Genomic DNA, 21,284 nt, shown 5'->3' with positions numbered 1-21,284 from the left:
GCGTCGCTCTCGCCATCGTAGTGGGTAAATCCTAGATGATACGATTAACGAGCGCAAAAGCGTCGTAATCGTATCATCGGTGTAGCGTCGGCGAAAACCATAATTACCTTGCTGCGACGGTCCGATGTTGTTCCTCGTTCCTGCGGCTGCACACATCGCTGTGTGTGAAGTCGCAGGAGCGAGGAACATCTCCTACCTGCGTCCCGGCCGCCAATGCGGAAGGAAGGAGGTGGGTGGGATGTTTACATCCTGCTCATCTCCACCCCTCCGCTGCTATTGGCCGTCTGCCATGTGACGTCGCTGTGACGCCACACAACCTGCCCCCTTAGGAAGGAGGCGGATCGCCAGCCAGATCAATGTTGCAGGGCAGGTGAGTGCATGTGAAGCTGCCGTAGCGATAATGTTCGCTAAGGCAGCTATCACAAGATATCGCAGTTGCGACGGGGGTGGGGACTATCGCACTCAGCATCGCAACATTGGCTTGTGATGTCGTAGTGTGCAAAGTACCCCTTAGTGGCCAGTGTGAAAATTGCAACATATGTGAATTTTTTTTTTAACATTTTTATTTATTTATTTTTATTTTATGTATGGTGATCTAGAAGATTGAAAAGCCCTCATTGTATATACATTTGTTTTAATAGATTGCAGGATTCGAGTGTACTAATAATCCTCTTTTTACTATAGCTCCATAATCTTAGATTATTGTGCATTTGGAATATTATATTTGGAATATGCAACATCATATCTATAGTGACTGCAAGGGGGGTTGAAGCCCCAGAGCCTAGAGATGCCAAAAATGTCCCTATATCCCATATGAAGAGACTCCTGGAACCTATCTGCGCATTAACTTCGATTCTCACAAGATCTCCTTCTCTACGCCCCTCTCATCTCCTCTTCCCACAATCACATCCAAGACTTCTCTTGTGCCTCCCCCATTCTCTGGAACACTCTGCCACAACATATCAGACTCTCGCCTACCTTAACAAGCTTCAAAAGGAACCTGAAACCACCTCTTCTGACAAGCCTACAACCTGCAGTAACCCTCAGTCCACTATAGCGCAGCATGACCATCTGTACCCTCACCTACTCTACCCTCACCCATCCCTTGTAGACTGTGAGCCCTCGCGGGCAGGGTCCTCTCTCCTCCTGTACCTGTCTGTGCCTTGTTTTGTTTATGATTATTGTACTTGTCCCTATTATATGTACCCCTTTTCACATGTAAAACACCATTGCATAACTTACGCTATAGTAATAAATAATAATAATAATAATAATAACTAACACTGCTTAAGACCCTTTCATATTTGAGGGCCCTATTGAAGATCCTCATTGGGGTCCATGAGCTTCAAGTTATGCTACTGAGAAAAGAAAATGAAGTAAATCTAATGACAGTAAAGCAATGCTGTCTATGTTATAATGTTTGTTTAACTGGTGCTAAGTTTGTTCTTTTTGTGTTCTTTTACAGATTGTAAGAAATAACCCAAAAATTTAATGATGGACGACCAACATGTCCGGCCTCCTGCACGTACTCTCCTGGAATGCAATAGCACTGACCGCCTCTGTGGTAAGTATAACCCAGTTCATTTAGCAAATATTAAACCTGCCAAAAAAGAGCATTTCTACTCACTTAAAACTAAATAACCACCTTTTATTACAATGTTTTCCAACAATAAGACAGGGTCTTGTATTATTTTTTACTTCAAAAGATGGGCTAGGGCTTATTTTCATGGGATGTCTTATTTTTTTCCCATGAACAACAATGCACATTTATTCTTGAATAGTGATGGGCGAACCCCCCAATGTTCATGTTCGGGAGTCTCAGTCGAACTTTTTGTAAAGCTTGAGGTCGGTTTGAGATAACACAAACTTGCATCCGAACCCCGAACTTGGACTTCACAGTTATGGGATGGGGTGCCGGGTCTGTAAAATAAAGAAGATAGTTAATAATAAACATTGTCATTATACTTACCACTCCCGCGATGCGTCCTACAAACCCTCTCAGCTGCTGTCTCCCAGCCGCTTCTGCTTCCGGGTCCGATCATTACCTTCCGGTGGTATTCACTGCACTGCTCGTCACTTGGCGCAGTCTTCGGCTTTTTTCAGCTGTGTTCATGGTGACGTCAGGGTTCACCCGAGTTCATGGCCTAGCCATGGATTGAACTTTGACTGTCACTCTCAGCCTGCTTCTTGCTCTGTATAGATGTTTGTCTTTCCAGAGCGATGAAGCAGAGCTGACATTGCTCTCCCTGTGGAATATGTCGGACAAAGGATTTTTTTTATAATAAAGATGGAGTCTTCAAATGATTTTTTGTTTTATTCCTAATAAAAAAATTCTATGTGTTGTGCTTTTCTTTTTACTGATTACTAGAAATTCATGGTGGCCATGTCTAATATGGCATGACACCATGCAGTTCGGGCTTAGTACCAGCTGAGAATACAAAGCTGGTATTAACTCCTTTATTACCCAGCGTGCCACTGCCATCAGGGCTGCTGGTTGAGCCAGGTAAATGGCGCTAAGGAACAATGCGCCATTTCCAGGGGCGGCTGTGGGCTGCGGAGAATCTCAGCACCCAGCTGCCTGGTTTTACCTGACTGGCGATCAAAATACGTCAGGAGCCTACGCATTATTTTAATTGTTTTTTTAAATCATTAAAACAAAATTAATGGCTTTCCCTATATTTTGATTACCAGCCAAGGTAAAGCCAGGCAGATGGGGGTGGCAGACCGTAGCTGTCCACTTTATCTGTGCTGAGAATCAAAAATACCGCGGAGCGCTACGTCAGCCAATCTCAGACGCTGTCACGCAGACTGGACATCTGTGATTGGCTGTTGGAGTAATCTGGAATGTGCCCATATATTCTAGATACTAGAATGTATGTGCTGGTTTCAGGTTACTCCAGCATACAATCACAGACGCTCACTCTGTGACAGCGTCTGTGATTGTCTGTTATTTTAACAGTAAAATAAAACAACGCAGAGAAAAACATATTTTATTAGAAATAAAACAGAAGACTTTTAGGACTCCATCTTTATTATCCAAAAAACCCTCCGACGTAGTCCAAAGGCAGGCTATCATCTTCAGCTCTGCTACATCTGTGCGAGAAGACAAACACATGTCAGCTCACGGCGCCAGATGTGCGTCACAAACACCGTGATCCCGACGATATATCGTTAGCTTTGTCGCAGCGTGTAAATGGCCCTTTAGGGACAAAATGTAGAATTGGTGGAGGAAGGGTGAACTAGATGGACCTAGGTCTTTTTTCAACCTAAGTAACTATGTAACTATGTAACATTCTGATATATCAACATAACTCTCCAAACCCTGTGTGTAACATGTGTGTACATCTATCTATCTATCTATCTATTATCTACCTATCTATCTATCTATCTATCTATCTATCTATTATCTACACACACACAGACACACACACCAGTCTCCTCTTAAACCTTAAGCGGGCTTTACACGCTACGATATATCTAAGCAAGTGACGCACATCCGGCATCGTTAGTTATATCGTAGCGTGTGTCAGCTATGAACGAGCAGAAATACTCACCTTCTTGTTCATCGTTGACACGTCGCTCATTTTCTAAAAATCAAGCGTCCTGTTGTTCATCGTTCCCGTGGCAGCACACATCACTACATGTGACACCACGGGAACGATGAACACAGCTTACCTGCGTCCCGCTGGCAATGCTGAAGGAAGGTGGTGGGCGGGATTTTTACGTCCCGCTCATCTCCGCCCCTCCGCTTTTATTGGCCGACCGCTGTGTGATGTCGCGGGGACGCCAAACGTCCCTATCCCCTTCAGGAAGAGGATGTTCGCCGCCCACAGCAAGGTCATTTGGAAGGTAAATACGTGTGACGGGGGGTTACGAGTTTGTGCGAAACAGGCAAAAAATTGCCCGTGCCGCACAAACGATGGGGGCGATCGCACACGCAATCGATGGCGAAATCGACGCGTGTAAAGCAGGCTTAAGACTCCTTCAATTAAAGCGATTGTCCACTACTTTGACATTGATGGCCCAGCCTTAAGATAGCTCATCAATGTCTGATCGGCCAGGGTCCGACATGCCGCACTCTCGCCGATCAGTTTTTCTCAGTCCTGGTGGTGGTACCAGGCAGCCGGAAATTCTCAGTTCTGTCATGGCTCTGTCTTCCTATAGTGGTCGCAGCAAGGTATTGCACATCCGCCGCCCATTCTAATCAATAGGAGGAGGATGTGCAGTACTCGGCCACAGCCACTCTCAAAAGACGGAGCAGTGACGGAACTGAGTATTTCTGGCTGCCTGCCGCCGCCACCGGGACCAAGAACAGCAGATCAGTGGGGTTGCAGAGTGTCAGAGCCCAGCCAATCAGACATTGATGACCTATCCTAAGGATGGACCATCAATGTCAAAGTAGTGGACAACCTCTTTAAGAGACTTTTTGGTGACAACCTAGTCACATGACGTTGATTGTTCCAAAGGTCCTGAAGCAGTTATCAACAGGATATAAACACTGGGGGCCCTATGAAATTGCCCAGTTTGCTGTCCTTCCCCCACTCGAATGCCAGTCCTGCATACCAGCCTGTCTCCTATTTAGTTCTTTTAGACTCCTGCAATTAAGAGACATTTGATCACATCATATCACATGACGGTGAAGTCATCACAGGTCCTTAAACAATCTTAACCTCGTAATTCAACTGCTGGGGACCCTAAGAGATTGGGGCCTTGAGAAATTGTGCCCTGACTGTAAGTAGGACTTATTTTTGGAGCAGGGCTTATACAGTATTTTAAGCATACTCTAAAAATCCTGTAATATCCACGGTAGGGCTTATTTTTGGTGTAGATTTTATTTTTGGCAAAACATGGTATTAAAATCTTTTGTTTTTAGCTGAAAAATTCTGAGCTGATTAACTTATCACACATAGAATGCGATCTTTTAAATCCATTTCCATGATGGGAGTTTGGAACTGTATCAGACTGCTATAAAAATATATTATGTGATTTTTCATTATAGACTTTTGAACCTACATAGATATAAAATGTTATTGAAAGATGAGAATTCAGCTTTGGAACTACTTGGAATTGTCTGGTTACATTTTTTGGGACAGATGCATGATCAAAGAAAAATTGATTTAGAGATCACGTGTAGAACATCTCTTAAAGGCAACCTGTCACCAGATTTGGGGCCTATAAGGTGCGGCCACCACCAGTGGGCTCTTATATACAGCATTCTAACATGCTGTATGTAAAAACCCAGGCTGCTGTGTAGAACATAAAAAACACTTTATAATACTCACCTAAACCGGTCGCTGCGGTGGATGTAGATCAGATGGGCGTCTCCGTTCTCCGGTGCCAGCGCCTTCTCTTTCGGCCATCTTTGTTCTCCATCTTCTGAAGCCACAGTGTATGACGCATCCGATATCATACACACTCACCGGCATTCAGGTCCTGAGCAGGCGCACTTTGATCTGCCCTGAGCAGGGCAGATCAAATTATTGCAGTGCGCATGCGCAGAACCAGCGAGTGTGTATGACATAGACGCTTCATGCACACAGGCTTCAGAAGGAGGATGAAGATGGCCGAAAGAGGAGGCGCTGGCACTGGAGGACGAAGACACCCATTTGATCCACATCCACCGCAGTGACCGGTTTAGGTGAGTATTATAAAGTGTATTTTATGTTCTACACAGCGGCCTGGGCTCTTATACACAGCATGTTAGAATATTGTATATAAGAGCCCGCTGGTGGTGGCAGCATCTTATAGGCCAAAAAACTGGTGACAGGTTTCCTTTAAGAAAATGTCAAGCAGCCAAGGTGCTAAAGCTATCTAAATTGTCAACTAACAAGCATTGATATCAGACACACATTATTTATGAGAAATACTTGTATAAAATCAATTCCATTTTACGGTTCATTTTTTTCTTTTGTAGAGGTTCAGACGCACCAGTATGAGGTGATTGTGGTCCCCGTCTTCCTTGTAGGAGTAACTATCATTCTAGTTGCAATTATTCTCTGGCTACGATTTCGAGGATTAAAATTGAGCAAAAAAAGAACAAAAGGTAAATTAAAGCTTAGAAAAAATATGTAGCAAAAAATTCCCAAATATGTATCAGATGCAGCGGGTGAAATAAGTATTGAACACTTCACCAATTTTCTAAGGAAATATATTTTTAAAGATGCTGTTGACATGAACTTATCACAGTACATCCAATCCACACAGGCAAATAAATCAAACCATAGCTATGCAATAATTTAGTTAATACCGCACTAAAAAAGACATTTAAAAAAAATATCACAATTTTAATTTGTTATTTAATACTTTTGTGATTTTAGGAAAATTTGTTAAAAAGGCTTCTTGAAGTGAATCTGTCACCAGGTTTGTTGTACTCTAAAGGCCACTTTACACGCTACAACATTGCTAGCAATTGCTAGCGATGTCGAGCGCTAAAACACCCGCCCCCATTGTACATGCGATATCTTGTGATAGCTGCCGTAGCGAACTTTATCGCTACGGCAGCTTCACACGCACTTACCTGGTCGGTGACGTTGCTGTGACTGCCGAAGAATCCGTCCTTCAAGGGGGAGGTGCGTTCAGCGTCACAGCGATGTCACCGCGACGTCACCGTGACGTCACTAAGCGGCCGGTTAATAGCAGCGGAGGGGCGGAGATGAGCGGGATGTAAACATCCCGCCCACCTTCTCCCTTCCGCATTGCCGGTGGAGAGCGGGCGCAGGTAAGGAGATGTTTGTTGCTCCTGCGGCTTCACACACAGTGATGTGTGGAGCTGCAGGAACGAAAAACAACATCGTACCTGTGGACGCACCGACATTATGAAAATGAACGACGTTACACGGATCACCGATTTTTGACTGTTTCACGGTCGTTCATCTTCTCTTCTAGGCTTTACACGTTGCGACATCGTTACCGGCGCCGGATGTTGCTTCACTTTCGATTTGACCCTGACGATATCGCAGTAGCGATGTCGCAACGTGCAAAGTACCCCTAAGAGCAGCAAGATGTAGGGTCTGAAAGCCTATGCTGTTCTCAGATTACATAGTAAAAACCTGTTGACAGATTCCTTTTATTGTGTCACATGGTTGTATATACATGGCATTAATTGTATTCTTACAGATCATGGTGTTATCATGTTTATTTGCAGCAGAGCATTACAACCAGGAGAGTCACAGAGGATTGAACTCAGGGATCAATTTAGAAGAGCTATCATTGGACTCTGTCCTGAGAAAACGAGATCCCAGTCTTTTGGCATTAGAAATCCCATGTGAGAGGATCAGTAAACCCCTCAAGTCGATGGGTGAAGGAAGGTTTGGTCCAATCTACAGGACGGTTTTAAGAGATAATGATGGAAAGAATGTCGGGGATATTGTTGTCAAGCAACTGAAAGGTATCTATACAATGTATATTTATTATTTTTAATGTATTGCTGTTTACCCCCAAAAGAAAGCAAAACCCCGTAAAAGAACTGCACTCAGTTGGCAAGTGAATGGGCTCTCACATACAAATCTGCATCGCTGTCAGGCCCCTCTGCATTCTATAGTGGTTAGCTCCCCCTGGTGACTGGAAGCAGTATCACTCGGGTGCAATGCAGCTTGAACCGCGAGGGACCTGACAGCGACGCAAAGCTCTTTGTGAGAGCCCATCCACCATCAGCACTTGTCAACTGTACTTGTTTGGGGCTGGTGAGTGTGATATATTTTCTTCGGGGGGATGGGAGGGGTCTGCTTTTCTTTTTTTTTGGGCGGTGGCTGCTTTCTTTTGAGGATGTCTGCTTTCTTTGATGAAGAGCCCTGCTGTATTCTTTAATTCTTTTAGCTGCTTGGACACTTCCACATGGAACTGTAACTAGAGCTTATATTTGGAGTAGAGCTTATATCTTAAGCATACTGAAAAAAGTGCCAAGATTCTAAAGCGGGCTTTAAACGCTACGATATATCTAACGAGATGTCGGCGGGGTCACGTCTTAAGTGACGCACATCCGGCATCGTTAGTGATATCGTAGCGTGTGACAGCTACGAGCGACTGTGAACGAGCAGAAATACTCACCTTCTCGTTCATCGTTGACACGTCACTTATTTTCTAAAAATCAAACGTCCGGTTGTTCAATGTTCCCAAGACAGCACACATCGCTCCGTGTGACACCCCGGGAACGATGAACACAGCTTACCTACGTCCCACCGGCAATGCTGAAGGAAGGAGGTGGGAGGGATGTTTACGTGGCCGCTCATCTCCGCCCCTCCGCTTCTATTGACCGGCCACTGTGTGATGTCATTGTGACGCCGAACGTCCCTCCCCCTTCAGGAAGTGGATGTTCGCTGCCCACAGCGAGGTCGTTTGGAAGGTAAGTGCGTGTATCGGGGGGTTACAGCATTGTGCGACACGGGCAACAAATTGCCCGTGCCGCACAAACGATGGAGGCGGGTGTGATCGCAAATGCGATCGCACGACATATTGAAACGTGTAAAGAAGGCTCAAGAGGGCTTATTTTCAGGGCAGGTCTTATTTTCGGGGATACAGGATGGATATATATATACTGCTCAAAAAAATAAGGAAACACTAAAATACCATTGTGCTGTTTAAGTGTTCCCTTTATTTTTTTTGAGCAGCATATATATATATATATATATATATATATATATATATAGCTTAAATGTTCATATTCATTTTTTTGTGTTGATGATAGGAGCGTTACGTGTGTGTGTGGACATGTGTTTACAGTTGGAAATAATCAAGTATAGAAATTTCATTTTTACTTCAAACTTACTTATCCAAAAACTATGGGGCCAATACATCAAAGTCTTTGGTACAGAAACTGACGTAATACACTTTGAATAGTCACAAAATTTTTATGCAACAAAGAAAGTGTGGCTACACCCATAAGTCAAATTTCATTGAAAGTGGTGTTGTTTCTTATGCTAGAAATATTACTCCTGTCCATGACTAGAATGTTTCTGCTGATGCGCATGTAGGCACATGCAACTGATAACATGCAGCAAATTCAGTAGATGGCATGCGCCTGTTGATGCATTAATGCGCATGTTCCTCATTAAGACAAGTATGCATATCGAGGCCAATATACTTTTTACCATAATAACAAGGCATAATACAGTATTACTAAAGTGGGGAAAATAAGTATTTCATACACTGCCAATTTTGCAAGTTTTCCCACTTACAAAAAATGGACAGGTGTGTAATTTTTTATAGTAGGTACACTTCAACTGTGAAAAACAAATCCAAAAAATCACATTCCATGATTTTTAAATAATTAAATTGCATTTTTTTTGCATGAAATAAGTATTTGATCACCTACCCACCAGCAAGAATTCTGGCTCTCATAGATCTGTTATTTTTTTTAAGAAGCCTCCTACTCTGCATTCATTACATGTATTTATTGCACTTGTTTGAACTCATTTCCTGTATAAAAGACACCTGTCCACACACTCAGTCAATCACACTGAACCACTTCACAATGGCCAAGACCAAAGAGCTGTTTAATAACACCAAATACTAAATTGTAGACCTTCACAAAGCTGGGATGGGCTACAGGAAAATAGGCAGGCAGCTTGGTGAGAAGGCAACAACTGTCTTACAAGTACCCTCTGAATTGGAAAGACCTTGCAGATTAAACACATGATTCAATAAATACCAAGAGGAGTGTCACGGTCGTCTCTCTGCTTTGTGAGATTAGTGACAGGTTCTGGGTCTGAATCTCACTTTTCCTGGTGAGACTCTGTTATTTAAATGTAGTTTTCTTTCCTTTGGGAAAGAGAGGGTTAAACTCAGTTTGCTTTCCAGCAGCGTCAGACTCCTGATCAGGTGTTTCTGGTTTGGACCACTCCCAGATTCTTTATATACCAAGAGGGGGCTTGGTATTCTTGATTCATTCGGATTCTGGTCTTGGAGGAAGAAGGAGCTGCTGAAACCCTCTCTTGGAGTTGCTGGTGTGGTTGTAGTCTTGGTTCTGACTGCATCAGTCTGTTGTGGTGTTTTCCCCATCTGTCTTCATTTCCCGGTGTGTTGTTTCAATGCAGCTGTGAGGCTAGTGTCTGTAACCTGCCCACTCCCTAGCCATGGACTATTGTAGGGTCATCTCAGGGCTTCAGGTTCCGGCTCGGCGACAGGTGAGGAATCTGTATAGGGACTGGCTAGGAGTGCAGGGTACAGCGGCAGGTAAGTGAGGAGGTGGCCATCTTCTCTCTCACTACGGCCCACCGTTGTTTAAGTGTCCCCGGTGTACCCCTTGTTTGTCGTGGTTTTACCCCTGCTCTGTTGTGTATTTGGCCTCACGCTGGACCTCCCCTAGGACAAGGAGTGAGGGACCTGCTATCAAGCTTACAATTTATGGTATTGTTTGGTCATGTTCTATCTAAAATGTAAAGTTCTGCAAAATATATTTGCACCATATTGATAATTATAATAATATTACATTTATAGTATCCTACCTTCTAACACTATATATTTTATAATTTTATCTTTCTGTCAAGTATTTTATATTTTTATTTCCTCCATTTTTCTTCTAACTTTTCTACTGAAGGAACCGCGGAGCCTTGTGAGGTCCGAACTTTCCTGCAGAGGGCAGCATTTCAAGTGTGGTTGGATAAACAATCAAATTTAGTAGAGATTTTTGGGTGCTGCACTGAAACAAAGCCATTTTGTATGGTGTTGGAGTGCGTGGAGCCGGGGTCACTCCTACAGTTTCTCTGGGATTGTCGCAGAGTAAGTATAAGTAAAATGTGCCAGAAACTCCTATTATCCATAGCAGTTTCATTTAACACATCCATGTGAGTGCTGCTTCAGTATGAATATTATGTATATAAATTTCAAATCTGACTATATAATGTTGTTTACTGGAAGAAAAGAAAAAAATCTGAAGCATGACCGCCTGATTAATAAAAACAGATCTTTATTAGAAATAGATTAAAACGATTATGGATCCATGATTACACTTGACGCGTTTCTGGCAGCCAATTGCCCTGAGTCACAGTATAGTCACTATGAATTAGGGCACTTGGTTGCAGAAACGCGTCAAATTTAACCATAAATCCATTTTAATCAGGTGGTCGTGCTTTAGATCATTTCTTTTCTTCAATTGGACTGTTGCACTCATCAGTTTCTCACTGCACCCAGTTAGCAGCAAATGTATAATTATACTATATATACTGACGTGGTAAGCTTCTCAATTTTTGTAATGTTGTTTACTGTTAAGTTTAAAAAGGATTTGTCACAATTGCTTTCACAATACAAACTGCATACATTATTATATAAATCTCTTAGGGGTACTTTGCACACTACGACATCACAAGCTGATGCTTGCGATGCTGAGCGCGATAGTCCCCGCCCCCGTCGCAGCTGTGATATCTTGTGATTGCTGCTGTAGCGAACATTATCGCTACGGCAGCTTCACATGCACTCACCTGCCCTGCGACGTCGCTCTGGCCGGCGACCCGCCTCCTTCCTAAGGGGACGGGTCGTGCAGCGTCACATGGCAGGCGACCAATAGAAGCGGAGGGGCGGAGATGATCCTGCCCACCTCTGTCCTTCCGCATAGCCGGCGTGAGCCGCGGTGACTCAGGTAAGAGATGTTCCTCGCTCCTGCAGCTTCTCACACAGCGATGTGTACTGCCGCAGGGGAACGAGGAGCAACATCATACCGTCGCTGCAGCTACATTATAGAAATGTCGGACACTACACCGATGATACTATTACGACGCTTTTGCGCTCATTAATCGTATCATAAAGGATTTACACACTACGATATCGACAGCGACGCCGGATGTGCGTCACTTTCAATTTGACCCCACCCATATCGCAGCTGCGATGTCGTAGTGTGCAAAGCCCCCCTTAGACCTGATGGTTTAATTACTGTGGAACTTTGTGTCAGAATAATAACTCACAATCTTCCCATCTAGTCTGACTGACAACTCCTCAGTGTCCCTCCTCCCTGCTTCTGCTGACATCTTGTACTGCTCAATACAGTCTGCAGCTGTCAGTCAGGCTGGATGGATAAAGACTGAATACATTTGGAATTAAGTGCTCTCACTTTAACCCCTTCACGACCGGCCGATTTTTCGCTTTCCGTTTTTTTTTTTCGCCATTCTTTTTCTGAGAGACGTAACTTTTTTATTTTTCAGTCAATATGGTCATGTGAGGGCTCATTTTTTGCGGAACGAGCTGTACTTTTAAATGAAACCATCAGTTTTACCATATTGTGTACTAGAAAATGGCAAAAAAATTCCAAATGCTGAAAAATTGCAAAAAAAGTGCGATAGCACTATGGTTTTTGAGATATTTTATTCACTGTGTTCACTATATGGTAAAACTGATGTGTGGGTGTGATGCCTCAGGTCAGTGCGAGTTCGTAGACACCAAACATGTATAGGTTTACTTTTATATAAGGGGTTAAAAAAAAATCGGAAGTTTGTCCGAAAAAAGTGGCGCACGTTTTACGCCATATTCCGTGACCCGTAGCATTCTCATTTTTCGGGATCTTAGGCTCAATGACGGCTTATTTTTTGCATCTCGAGCTGACGTTTTTAACGGTACCATTTTTGCGCAGATGCTACGTTTTGATCGCCTCTTATTGCATTTTGCGCAAAAGTTGTGGCGACAAAAAAACGTCGTTTTGGCGTTTGGAATTTTTTTGCCGCTACGCCGTTTACTGATCAGATTAATTGATCTTATATTTTGATAGATCGGGCGTTTCTGAACGCGGCGATACCAAATGTGTGTATATTTTTTATTTTTTTAACCCTTTAATTTTCAATGGGGCGAATGGGGGGTGATTTGAACTTTTAGGTTTTTTTGTTTTTTTTTAATTTTTAAAACTTATTTTTTAACTTTTTTTTTTATTTTACTAGTCCCCCTAGGGGGCTATTGCGATCAGCATTCCGATCGCTCTGCAGTATCTGCTGATCACAGCTGGAAGGCTGTAAACAGCAGATACGCTGTCTTTCTCTTTTGCTGTGCCCCGGGCACAGCGAAAGTGAAACCAAGTCAGGTGTAGTACAGGAGTCATCACATGACCCTGTGCTACCATGACAACTATCGGGAGTCACGTGATTGCGTCACGTGACTTCCGGTATCGGGCGGTAAGGTAAATATTACCGCAATCGCGCTTATGTATTGACAGCGCCATATAAGGGGTTAATCGGCACGAGCAGCTAACGATTCTGCTCGTGCCTAGCAGGCACACATCTCAGCTGTGAAAATCAGCTGAGATGTGTGCCGATCGCGGCATGCTGCCGCCGGAGGACCGCGGGCAGTAACATTATGTCATTTAGGACGTAATTTTACGGCCCGCGGTCGTTAAGGGGTTAATGCTGGACTCATAAAATTTTTCATAGTAATATCAGGATTATACAATTATTCTGACTTGGATTTACAAAGTAAGTACGCTAGACTCATCAGGTCTAAGGCCTCTTTCACACATCAGTTACATAGTTACATAATTACTTAGGTTGAAAAAAGACCTAGGTCCATCTAGTTCAACCTTCCTCCACGAATTCTACATTTTGTCCCTAAGTCATTTATAACCAACAATGTTGTGTGTAGTGAGGAAATCATCCAGCCCTTTTTTAAAAGCTGTTATAGTATCTGCCATTACTACCTATTGTGGTAGGGCATTCCACAGTCTGACTGCTCTAACTGTAAAGAACCCTTTCCTATTTAGCTGTCGGAATCACCTTTCTTCCACTCGCAGTGAGTGCCCCCTGGTCCTTAGTATTGTTTTTGGAAGAAATAAGTCATGTGCCAGTCCTTTATATTGACCACACACGTATTTATACATATAAATGAGATCTCCTCTGAGACGTCTTTTTTCTAAGCTAAACAAATCTAACTTTTTCAACCTGTCATCATATGGGAGGCCTCCATTGTGGTAAAACTGATGCGACGGATCCTGTAAAAAAACAGATCCATCGTACCATTTTTTCCTGACCAGCAGTGATTTTACAACACTTCTGGCCATGCTCGGTTATAAAAAAAACAGAATCCAACGACGGATCCGTCATTTGGCGGATGATGACGGATCCTGTGCCCATAGGCTTCCATTACAACAAACGACAGATACTGACGGATCCATTGCTGTCTGCTTTTTCAACGCACATAAAAAACGTTACTATGGACGTTGTCACATTTGTCGACGGATCCATCGTACGATGTATGTAACATGAGGCCATCCGTCATAATCCTGTCGTTAATACAAGTTAATGAGAAAAAAACGGATCCAGCACTGATTGTGATTGATGGTAAAAAACGGATGTGTGAAAGGGGCCTAAGAGATCTATTTAAAGGGAAACTGTCAGGTCCCCAGTGCATTCATAACCACTGGCAGTTCTGGGTGCACATCTTTAAACCCTGCCTAACAGCCCCAGCATATAGTAGCATAGGTAAAGGGATCTTTAGAAAAAGTATTTCTAAAGATCGTTTATGAGATGGTAATTTGGGCAATGACTAAGTCGCAGGGGCATTAGTTCCCTGGCTAGTAGGCCCACTTAGTATGTTATCACGCCCTTGTGGGCATAATAACCTGCTTTACAATGCCCAGCATCATGGCAGCGTGATGCAAACTGCGCATGCGTGCGGCTTTGTACCCGTCAGCATTGAGCATCTTTGGCGCTGGGTGTATGCGTCCCGGCTTCAAAGACGCTCACTGCCCGGAAGTCACATGAACTTCCGGTCATGTACACTACTCAGAAGCTGGATGTATGAGTCCCTGCATCAGAATTGAGTAGGGTCCCTGCATCAGAATGGAGTAGGGTGCATGACCGGAAGTGCAGGCGACTTCTGATCATGGGCAGTGAATGTCTTTGAAGTCGGATACCATATACACCCGGTGTCAAAGAAGCTCAATGCTGACGGGTACAAAACCGTGCACATGCTTGGCTTTGTATCACGATGCTAGGATTCTGGGCAGTGTAAAGCAAGGGCATGCTAAGATACTAAGCGGGCCGACTAGCCAAGAGAACTAACGCCTTTGTGACTAGTCACTGCCCTCATTAGCATCTCATACTTATTCTAAAGATCTCTTTATCTATGCTACTAGATACAGGGACGGTTAGGCAGGGATTATAGATATGCACCCAGAACTAATTTAATAATCGATGCAGTTTTTATTGGGAAATTTAGTGACAGATCCACTTTAATTTAATAACTCTAGATACAGAGCAATGTTTCTATGTTCCCTCTAAGATTATTAAATAACTTTCATGGAGTAAAAAACCTTAAGGTGCAGTCAGATGGCCTTAAAAATTGAAGCAAGACGAACCTAAGCGTGACAGGTGCGTGGAAATACATGAAGCTGTCAAGCTCGGATAGGGAGGGCCACCGGCCAACCGGTGCACTGCGTTCTGATATCTCTCCCATTTATAGGGTCGTCTGACTGCGCCCGAAACATTTGTGGAGACACTCAAGCCATTCTGTAAATGTCTGTATTATTCAATTTCTGTAATAAAGAAGAGAATATATTGCTATTTATTCAGGTGCCAGGTTTGCCAACCGTTCTTAGTTTAATAGATTTTATAAACACTATAAAGCCATTTAACAATAAGGACGAAGTTAATGTAGAATCCATGTAGTCTAAGTAAATATACCGTAGCTGTGTTTTACATAGGAATAAAAAGGATTAAAGTTTTCGTTATAATCACAGATCCTTGTACCACACCTCATGAAGTGTTACAAAACCTGTATTTTGTGTGTGATCATTGTATGTGATCAGATATAAAACAACATATGGTCAGGCCATTCTTCACACAAGGTTTATTTTATCAGTTTAAAAAAAAGTCAGGTAAACTATTTACAGCTCTGATCAGTCACAGGACAGAATCGGCATATACAAGTGCATCTCAATAAATTAGAATATCATCAAAAAGTTATTTTATTTCAGTAATTCGATACAGAAAGGTAAACGCATATATTATATAGAGTCATTAAACACAGAGAGATCGATTTCTACATATTATATAGAGTCATTACACACAGAGTGATCTATTCCTATATATTATATAGACTCATTACACACAGAGTGATGTATTTCTATATATTAGGCCCCCTTCACACGCACGTGCCTCCGGTACATGCTAGGTCTGTTCCCGCATGTACCGGAGACACGGGCACACGTATACTCATTAAAATCAATGTATTTATGTGCACGCACGTGTTCAGTCATTGGCCCGTGCCTCCGTGTGGAGCAGACGTGGGCCTGTGTGCTCCATACGGCGGCATGTCCGTTTTTCTCCGGCAGTACGGGTGTCATGTGGCCCGCACCCGTACCACACGGATGTAGTGTGGATGCAGTCCCACGTGACATGTGCCGAAGAAACACACGTGTCATTGTAAAAATAAAAAAAACACATACTCCTCTCCACCAGCCCTGCAGTCTCTGCCACGGCCGTCATCTGCATCCGACCCCCAGTGAATTTGAACAACGCATCTTCTTAACTGGGGGCCGTAAGCAGCGTCAGCGGGGCGTGGCCTGTGCCAGACACTGTCATTCAGCACCACCGACAGCTCCGGAATAATCAGGTAAGGTGGGACTTTCCGTTCTCCGTGTGTTATTATGTATAACACACGGAGAACACGCATGTGCCACAAACACGGCACACGGGGAGCAAACCACCCCTTTAATACGTCCATGACAAAACGGTTCGTTTTTTTCAGGGGGCCTTATATAGTCATTACACACAGAGTGATCTATTTCAAGAGTTTATTTCTGTTAATGTTGATGATTATGGCTTACAGCCGATAAACCCCAAAAGTCATTATCTCAGAAAAATAGAATATCATATAAGACCAAATGAAAAAATGATTTTAAACTCAGAAATGTTGACGCCTACTGATAAGTCTGTACAGTAAATGCCTCAATACTTGGTCAGGGCTCCTTTTGCATGAATTACTTTATCAATGCGGCGTGGCATGAAGGGGATCAGCCTGTGGCACTGCTGAGGTGTTATGGAAGCCCAGGTTGCTTTGATAGCAGCCTTCAGCTCGTCTGCATTGTTAGGTCTGGTGTCTCCCATTTTTATCTTGACAATACCCCATAGATTCTACCCCATAGATTCTCTATGGGGTTTAGGTCAGGTGAGTTTTCTGGCCAATCAAGCACAGTGATACTGTGGTTACTAAACCAGGTATTGGTACTTTTGGCAGTGTGGACAGGTGCCAAGTCGTGCTGGAAAATTAAATTTCCATCTCCAAAAAGCTTGTCGGCAGAGGGAAGCATGAAGTGCTCTAAAATTTCCCAGTAGACGGCTGCGCTGACTTTGGTCTTGATAAAACACAGTGGCCCTACACCAGCAGATGACATAGCTCCCCAAACCATCACTGATTGTGGAAACTTCACACTAGACCTCAAGCAGCTTGGATTGTGGCCACTCCACTCTTCCTCCAGACTCTGGGACCGTGATTTCCAAATGAAATGCAAAATTTACCTTCATCTGAAAACAACACCTTGGATCATTGAGAAACAGTCCAGTTCTTGTTCTTTTTGGCCCAGGTAAGACACTTCTGGCATTGCCTATTGTTCATGAGTGGCGTGACACAAGGAATGCAACAGTTGTAGCCCATGTCCTGGATATGTCTATGTGTGGTGGCTCTTGAAGCACTGATTCCAGAAGTAGTCCACTCCTTATGAATCTCCCCTAAATTTTGGAATGGCCTTTTCTTAACAATCCTATCAAGGCTGCGGTTATCCCGGTTGCTTGTGCACCTTTTTCTATCACAGTTTTTCCTTCCACTGAACTCTCCATTAAGATGCTTGGATACAGCACTCTGTGAACAGCCAGCTGTGGAGACATGGGAGTCAGTGGGTGATCTCGTCCACTGACACGGCCGCCTTTAGAAAGACAGCATGGCCCAGAGTTCATCCCAACTGAACGCCCGACCTCCTTAACCGTGGGCGGAACACTACTTAGACAACACAGGGTGAGGGAATCACAATATTAAGACTTTAATGGATCTCCAAACAATTAACGGCACATAGCACATAACCAGCAAAACCACAGAATGTAACCGGCAACAGTTTCTCACCCTTCCACTGGCTCAGCAGGGATTCGAATGTCCGTGCCTCAGAGCTTCCAAGCCTACTTACTCCAAACCAGTAGCACCCCGCTTTCGGCGGGCACCCACCGAGAATGGAATAACGCTAGAATTAGGAATCTGTCTGAGGACCGCAAAGCCTGTAGTCAGGTGACTGGATTGTCCCAAGCTGGATTCCTTCCTTAGGTAGTACTTGATAGCTCAGCCAAATCCTTGCATTCGATGCTGAAGTCCATGTAGTATTATAATCCAGGTTTGGTTATGGCTTGCCAATCGGATCCGCAGGTCCTAGATTGGTAGTATGTAGCAAGAGTCTCCTGGGCAATGGACAGTCCTCCTTCTTATACCCCTGAGCTCTCCATTCAGACATTGGGGTATTCATGATTGGTGGATAAGACTGGGCTCTTATTGGCTAGATTTCAAGCCAAATACAAAATATCCTTAGTAGTAATGTTAGCATGGCAGAGACAAGGGAGGGACAGCTAAGTTATATAGCAATACAATGGGAGATTTGCATAATTCATTTGTCTGGGTTTCTGTCCTTCTCTGGCCAAGGCAATTACATGAGTCAACAATAACATTAACACTAGACTCCTAAAAGTCCAGTCACACTAAGCAACTTACCAGCGATCCCAACAACGATAGGGATCGCTGGTAAGTTGCTAGGAGGTTGCTGGTGAGATGTCACACTGCAACGCTCCAGCGATCCCACCAGCAACCTGACCTGGCAGGGATCGCTGGAGCGTGGCTACACGAGTTGCTGGTGAGCTCACCAGCAACCAGTGACCAGCCCCCAGCGCCGCGTGGAAGATGCTGCGCTTGGTAACTAAGGTAAATATCGGGTAACCAACCCGATATTTACCTTGGTTACCAGCGCACGCAGCTACACGTGCAGAGAGCAGGGAGCAGCGCACACTGAGCGCTGGCTCCCTGCTCTCCTAGTTACAGCACACATCGGGTTAATTACCCGATGTGTGCTGCAGCTACATGTGCACAGAGCAGGGAGCAGCGCACAATGCTTAGCGCTGGCTCCCTGCTCTCCTAGCTACAGCACACATCGGGTTAATTAACCCGATGTGTCCTACAGCTACATGTGCACAGAGCAGGAGCCGGCACTGACAGTGAGAGCGGCGGAGGCTGGTAACGAAGGTAAATATCGGGTAACCAAGGACAGGGCTTCTTGGTTACCCGATGTTTACTGTGGTTACCAGCCTCCGCAGAAGCCAGCTCCTGCTGCCTGCACATTTAGTTGTTGCTGTCTCGCTGTCACACACAGCGATCTGTGCTTCACAGCGGGACAGCAACAACTAAAAAATGGCCCAGGACATTCAGCAACAACCAACGACATCACAGCAGGGGCCAGGTTGTTGCTGGATGTCACACACAGCAACATCACTAGCAACGTCACAAAAGTTGTTCGTTAGCAGCGATGTTGCTAGCGATGTTGCTTAGTGTGACGGGGCCTTTAGAGTCTTGTAGAAACAATGAGAGGCTTATTCCCCTTTAATAAACAAGATATCATCATGTCTGGCTGAATTTTAATAAAATTAATCCATGCTAGGCACTGACAGAGTCCATGTCGTCACACCAGCTTCTTTAGCAATGACCTTTTGTGGCTTACCCTTCATGAGGGGTGTGTCAATGACTGCCTTCTAGACATCTGTCACGTCAGCAGTCTTCCCCATGATTGGGTTGCCTAATGAACCAGACTAAGGGACCATTTTAAATGCTTAGGAAGCCTTTGCAGGTGTTTTGTGGTAATTATTCTAATTTTCTGAGATAATGACTTTTGGGTTTTCCTTTACTGTAAGCCATAATCATCAACATTAACGGAAATAAAAACTTGGAACAGATTACTCTGTAATGACTCTATATAAGATATGCGTTTCCCTTTTAGTATTGAATTACTGAAATAAATTAACTTTTTGATGATATTCTAATTAATTGAGATGCACTTGTATATCAATTTAAAAAAGTCAGGTAAACTATTTACACCCCTAATCAGTCACAGAACAGAATCAGCGTATGTCTCCCCTGCAGTAAAACCCTTGCAGAAGTCTTCAATGTGCAAAGATAGATGAGTAGAATAACCGGATGACAAGGAAACTAGTGGGAAATACCCTTGTATATGCAGATCACAAGGTTGTACAGAATGTATTACTTGTTATGCTTCTCTCCAGTAGAAAAAAAATAATGTTTAGGGACGTCATTTCCTAATAATTTCAGTAAACATAATTTAATTAACAGGATTTTGTGCCAATGGATGGAATAATTTACGACATCACCGAGTGCCAAGTTTACACAATAGCACTACAGATCCTGACAGCTCTGGTATGTTTGAGATATTATTAAATGTCCTCCTTTAGGTGTTTGTATGACATATTTTAAATTATCCACCATCAATTCAGCCTCTGTTCACACTGGCAAGTTAGGCTATGCCTCAGGACCCTCATGTAAAAAACCCTAATGTCAGTGTCACCCAAGACTAAACTTGATAACTTTCATATGCCCCTATGTCTCCATAGCACCTTATTATGAACCTCCCATTGCCACATGATGGCACCATCTCTATATCGCTAACTTAAATGGCTCAAGAAAACATCTACTGTCCATATGCCCAGTCCCTCTGGAGGGTCACTGGCTCATATTCAGCTTGTATGGATCAGTGTGGAGAACCAATAAGAAAGGAACCACTAAAGAAGAGCATTTTCCACACTTGCAGACCCAGTCTGTCCATGTATGACATGGTTACATGTCAGGTTGTATCTCGATGATCTCTTAAAGGGAATCTATCAGTAGATTTTGATATCTCATCTGACAGCAACATAATGTTGATCCTCAATCCAACGGTGTATCACATAGATTTCTGGCGTAAGACATTGCGTCACAATACAAGAATTGAATTTTAAGCATGTAACTGTCCTGCCCACACAAGGCTCTGTATAGAGATTGTACTTTGACTGTGAGGTGTCAGAGGAGGGAGTGTGTTGGACTGCCATGCATGTGTGTTTCTAGTGCTGCAGTGTTAATCACAGGATAATAAACCCTTTAGTTTACGTAAACAATTGCTCACACATTGATAAGAGAAACACAGTTGCTTTTTGTTTTTTAACTCTTACAGCATGCTGTCCTCAGCTTACATAGCAAAAACATGCTGAAAGATTCCCTCTAAGGCCAGATTTCAGCTGGACCGGTCGATCATCTGATGGGTATGGGGGATTTCTAATTCACCACCGTCAGATGATATTTGG

General features: G+C 43.6%; 1 protein-coding gene across 1 annotated transcript in view; it reads left to right on the top strand.

The window, feature by feature from the left end:
- The window catches only part of STYK1 (serine/threonine/tyrosine kinase 1), a 68,785-nt gene that overhangs the window by 28,489 nt on the left and 19,012 nt on the right, over nucleotides 1–21,284 (top strand). Inside the window, exons 2-6 of the mRNA XM_075352331.1 lie at nucleotides 1,466–1,564; nucleotides 5,915–6,043; nucleotides 7,145–7,387; nucleotides 10,535–10,716; nucleotides 20,281–20,364. Of these exons, the coding sequence (XP_075208446.1) occupies nucleotides 1,492–1,564; nucleotides 5,915–6,043; nucleotides 7,145–7,387; nucleotides 10,535–10,716; nucleotides 20,281–20,364 (711 nt within the window). The 5' untranslated portion in view covers nucleotides 1,466–1,491. The remainder of the gene's footprint in view (nucleotides 1–1,465; nucleotides 1,565–5,914; nucleotides 6,044–7,144; nucleotides 7,388–10,534; nucleotides 10,717–20,280; nucleotides 20,365–21,284) is intronic.

This window comes from Anomaloglossus baeobatrachus, chromosome 5 (genome assembly GCF_048569485.1).
Source record: "Anomaloglossus baeobatrachus isolate aAnoBae1 chromosome 5, aAnoBae1.hap1, whole genome shotgun sequence".
NCBI lineage: Eukaryota > Metazoa > Chordata > Amphibia > Anura > Aromobatidae > Anomaloglossus > Anomaloglossus baeobatrachus.
The sequence above is the reverse complement of the archived record's forward strand: the minus strand, read 5'-3'. Positions and strand labels throughout refer to the sequence as shown.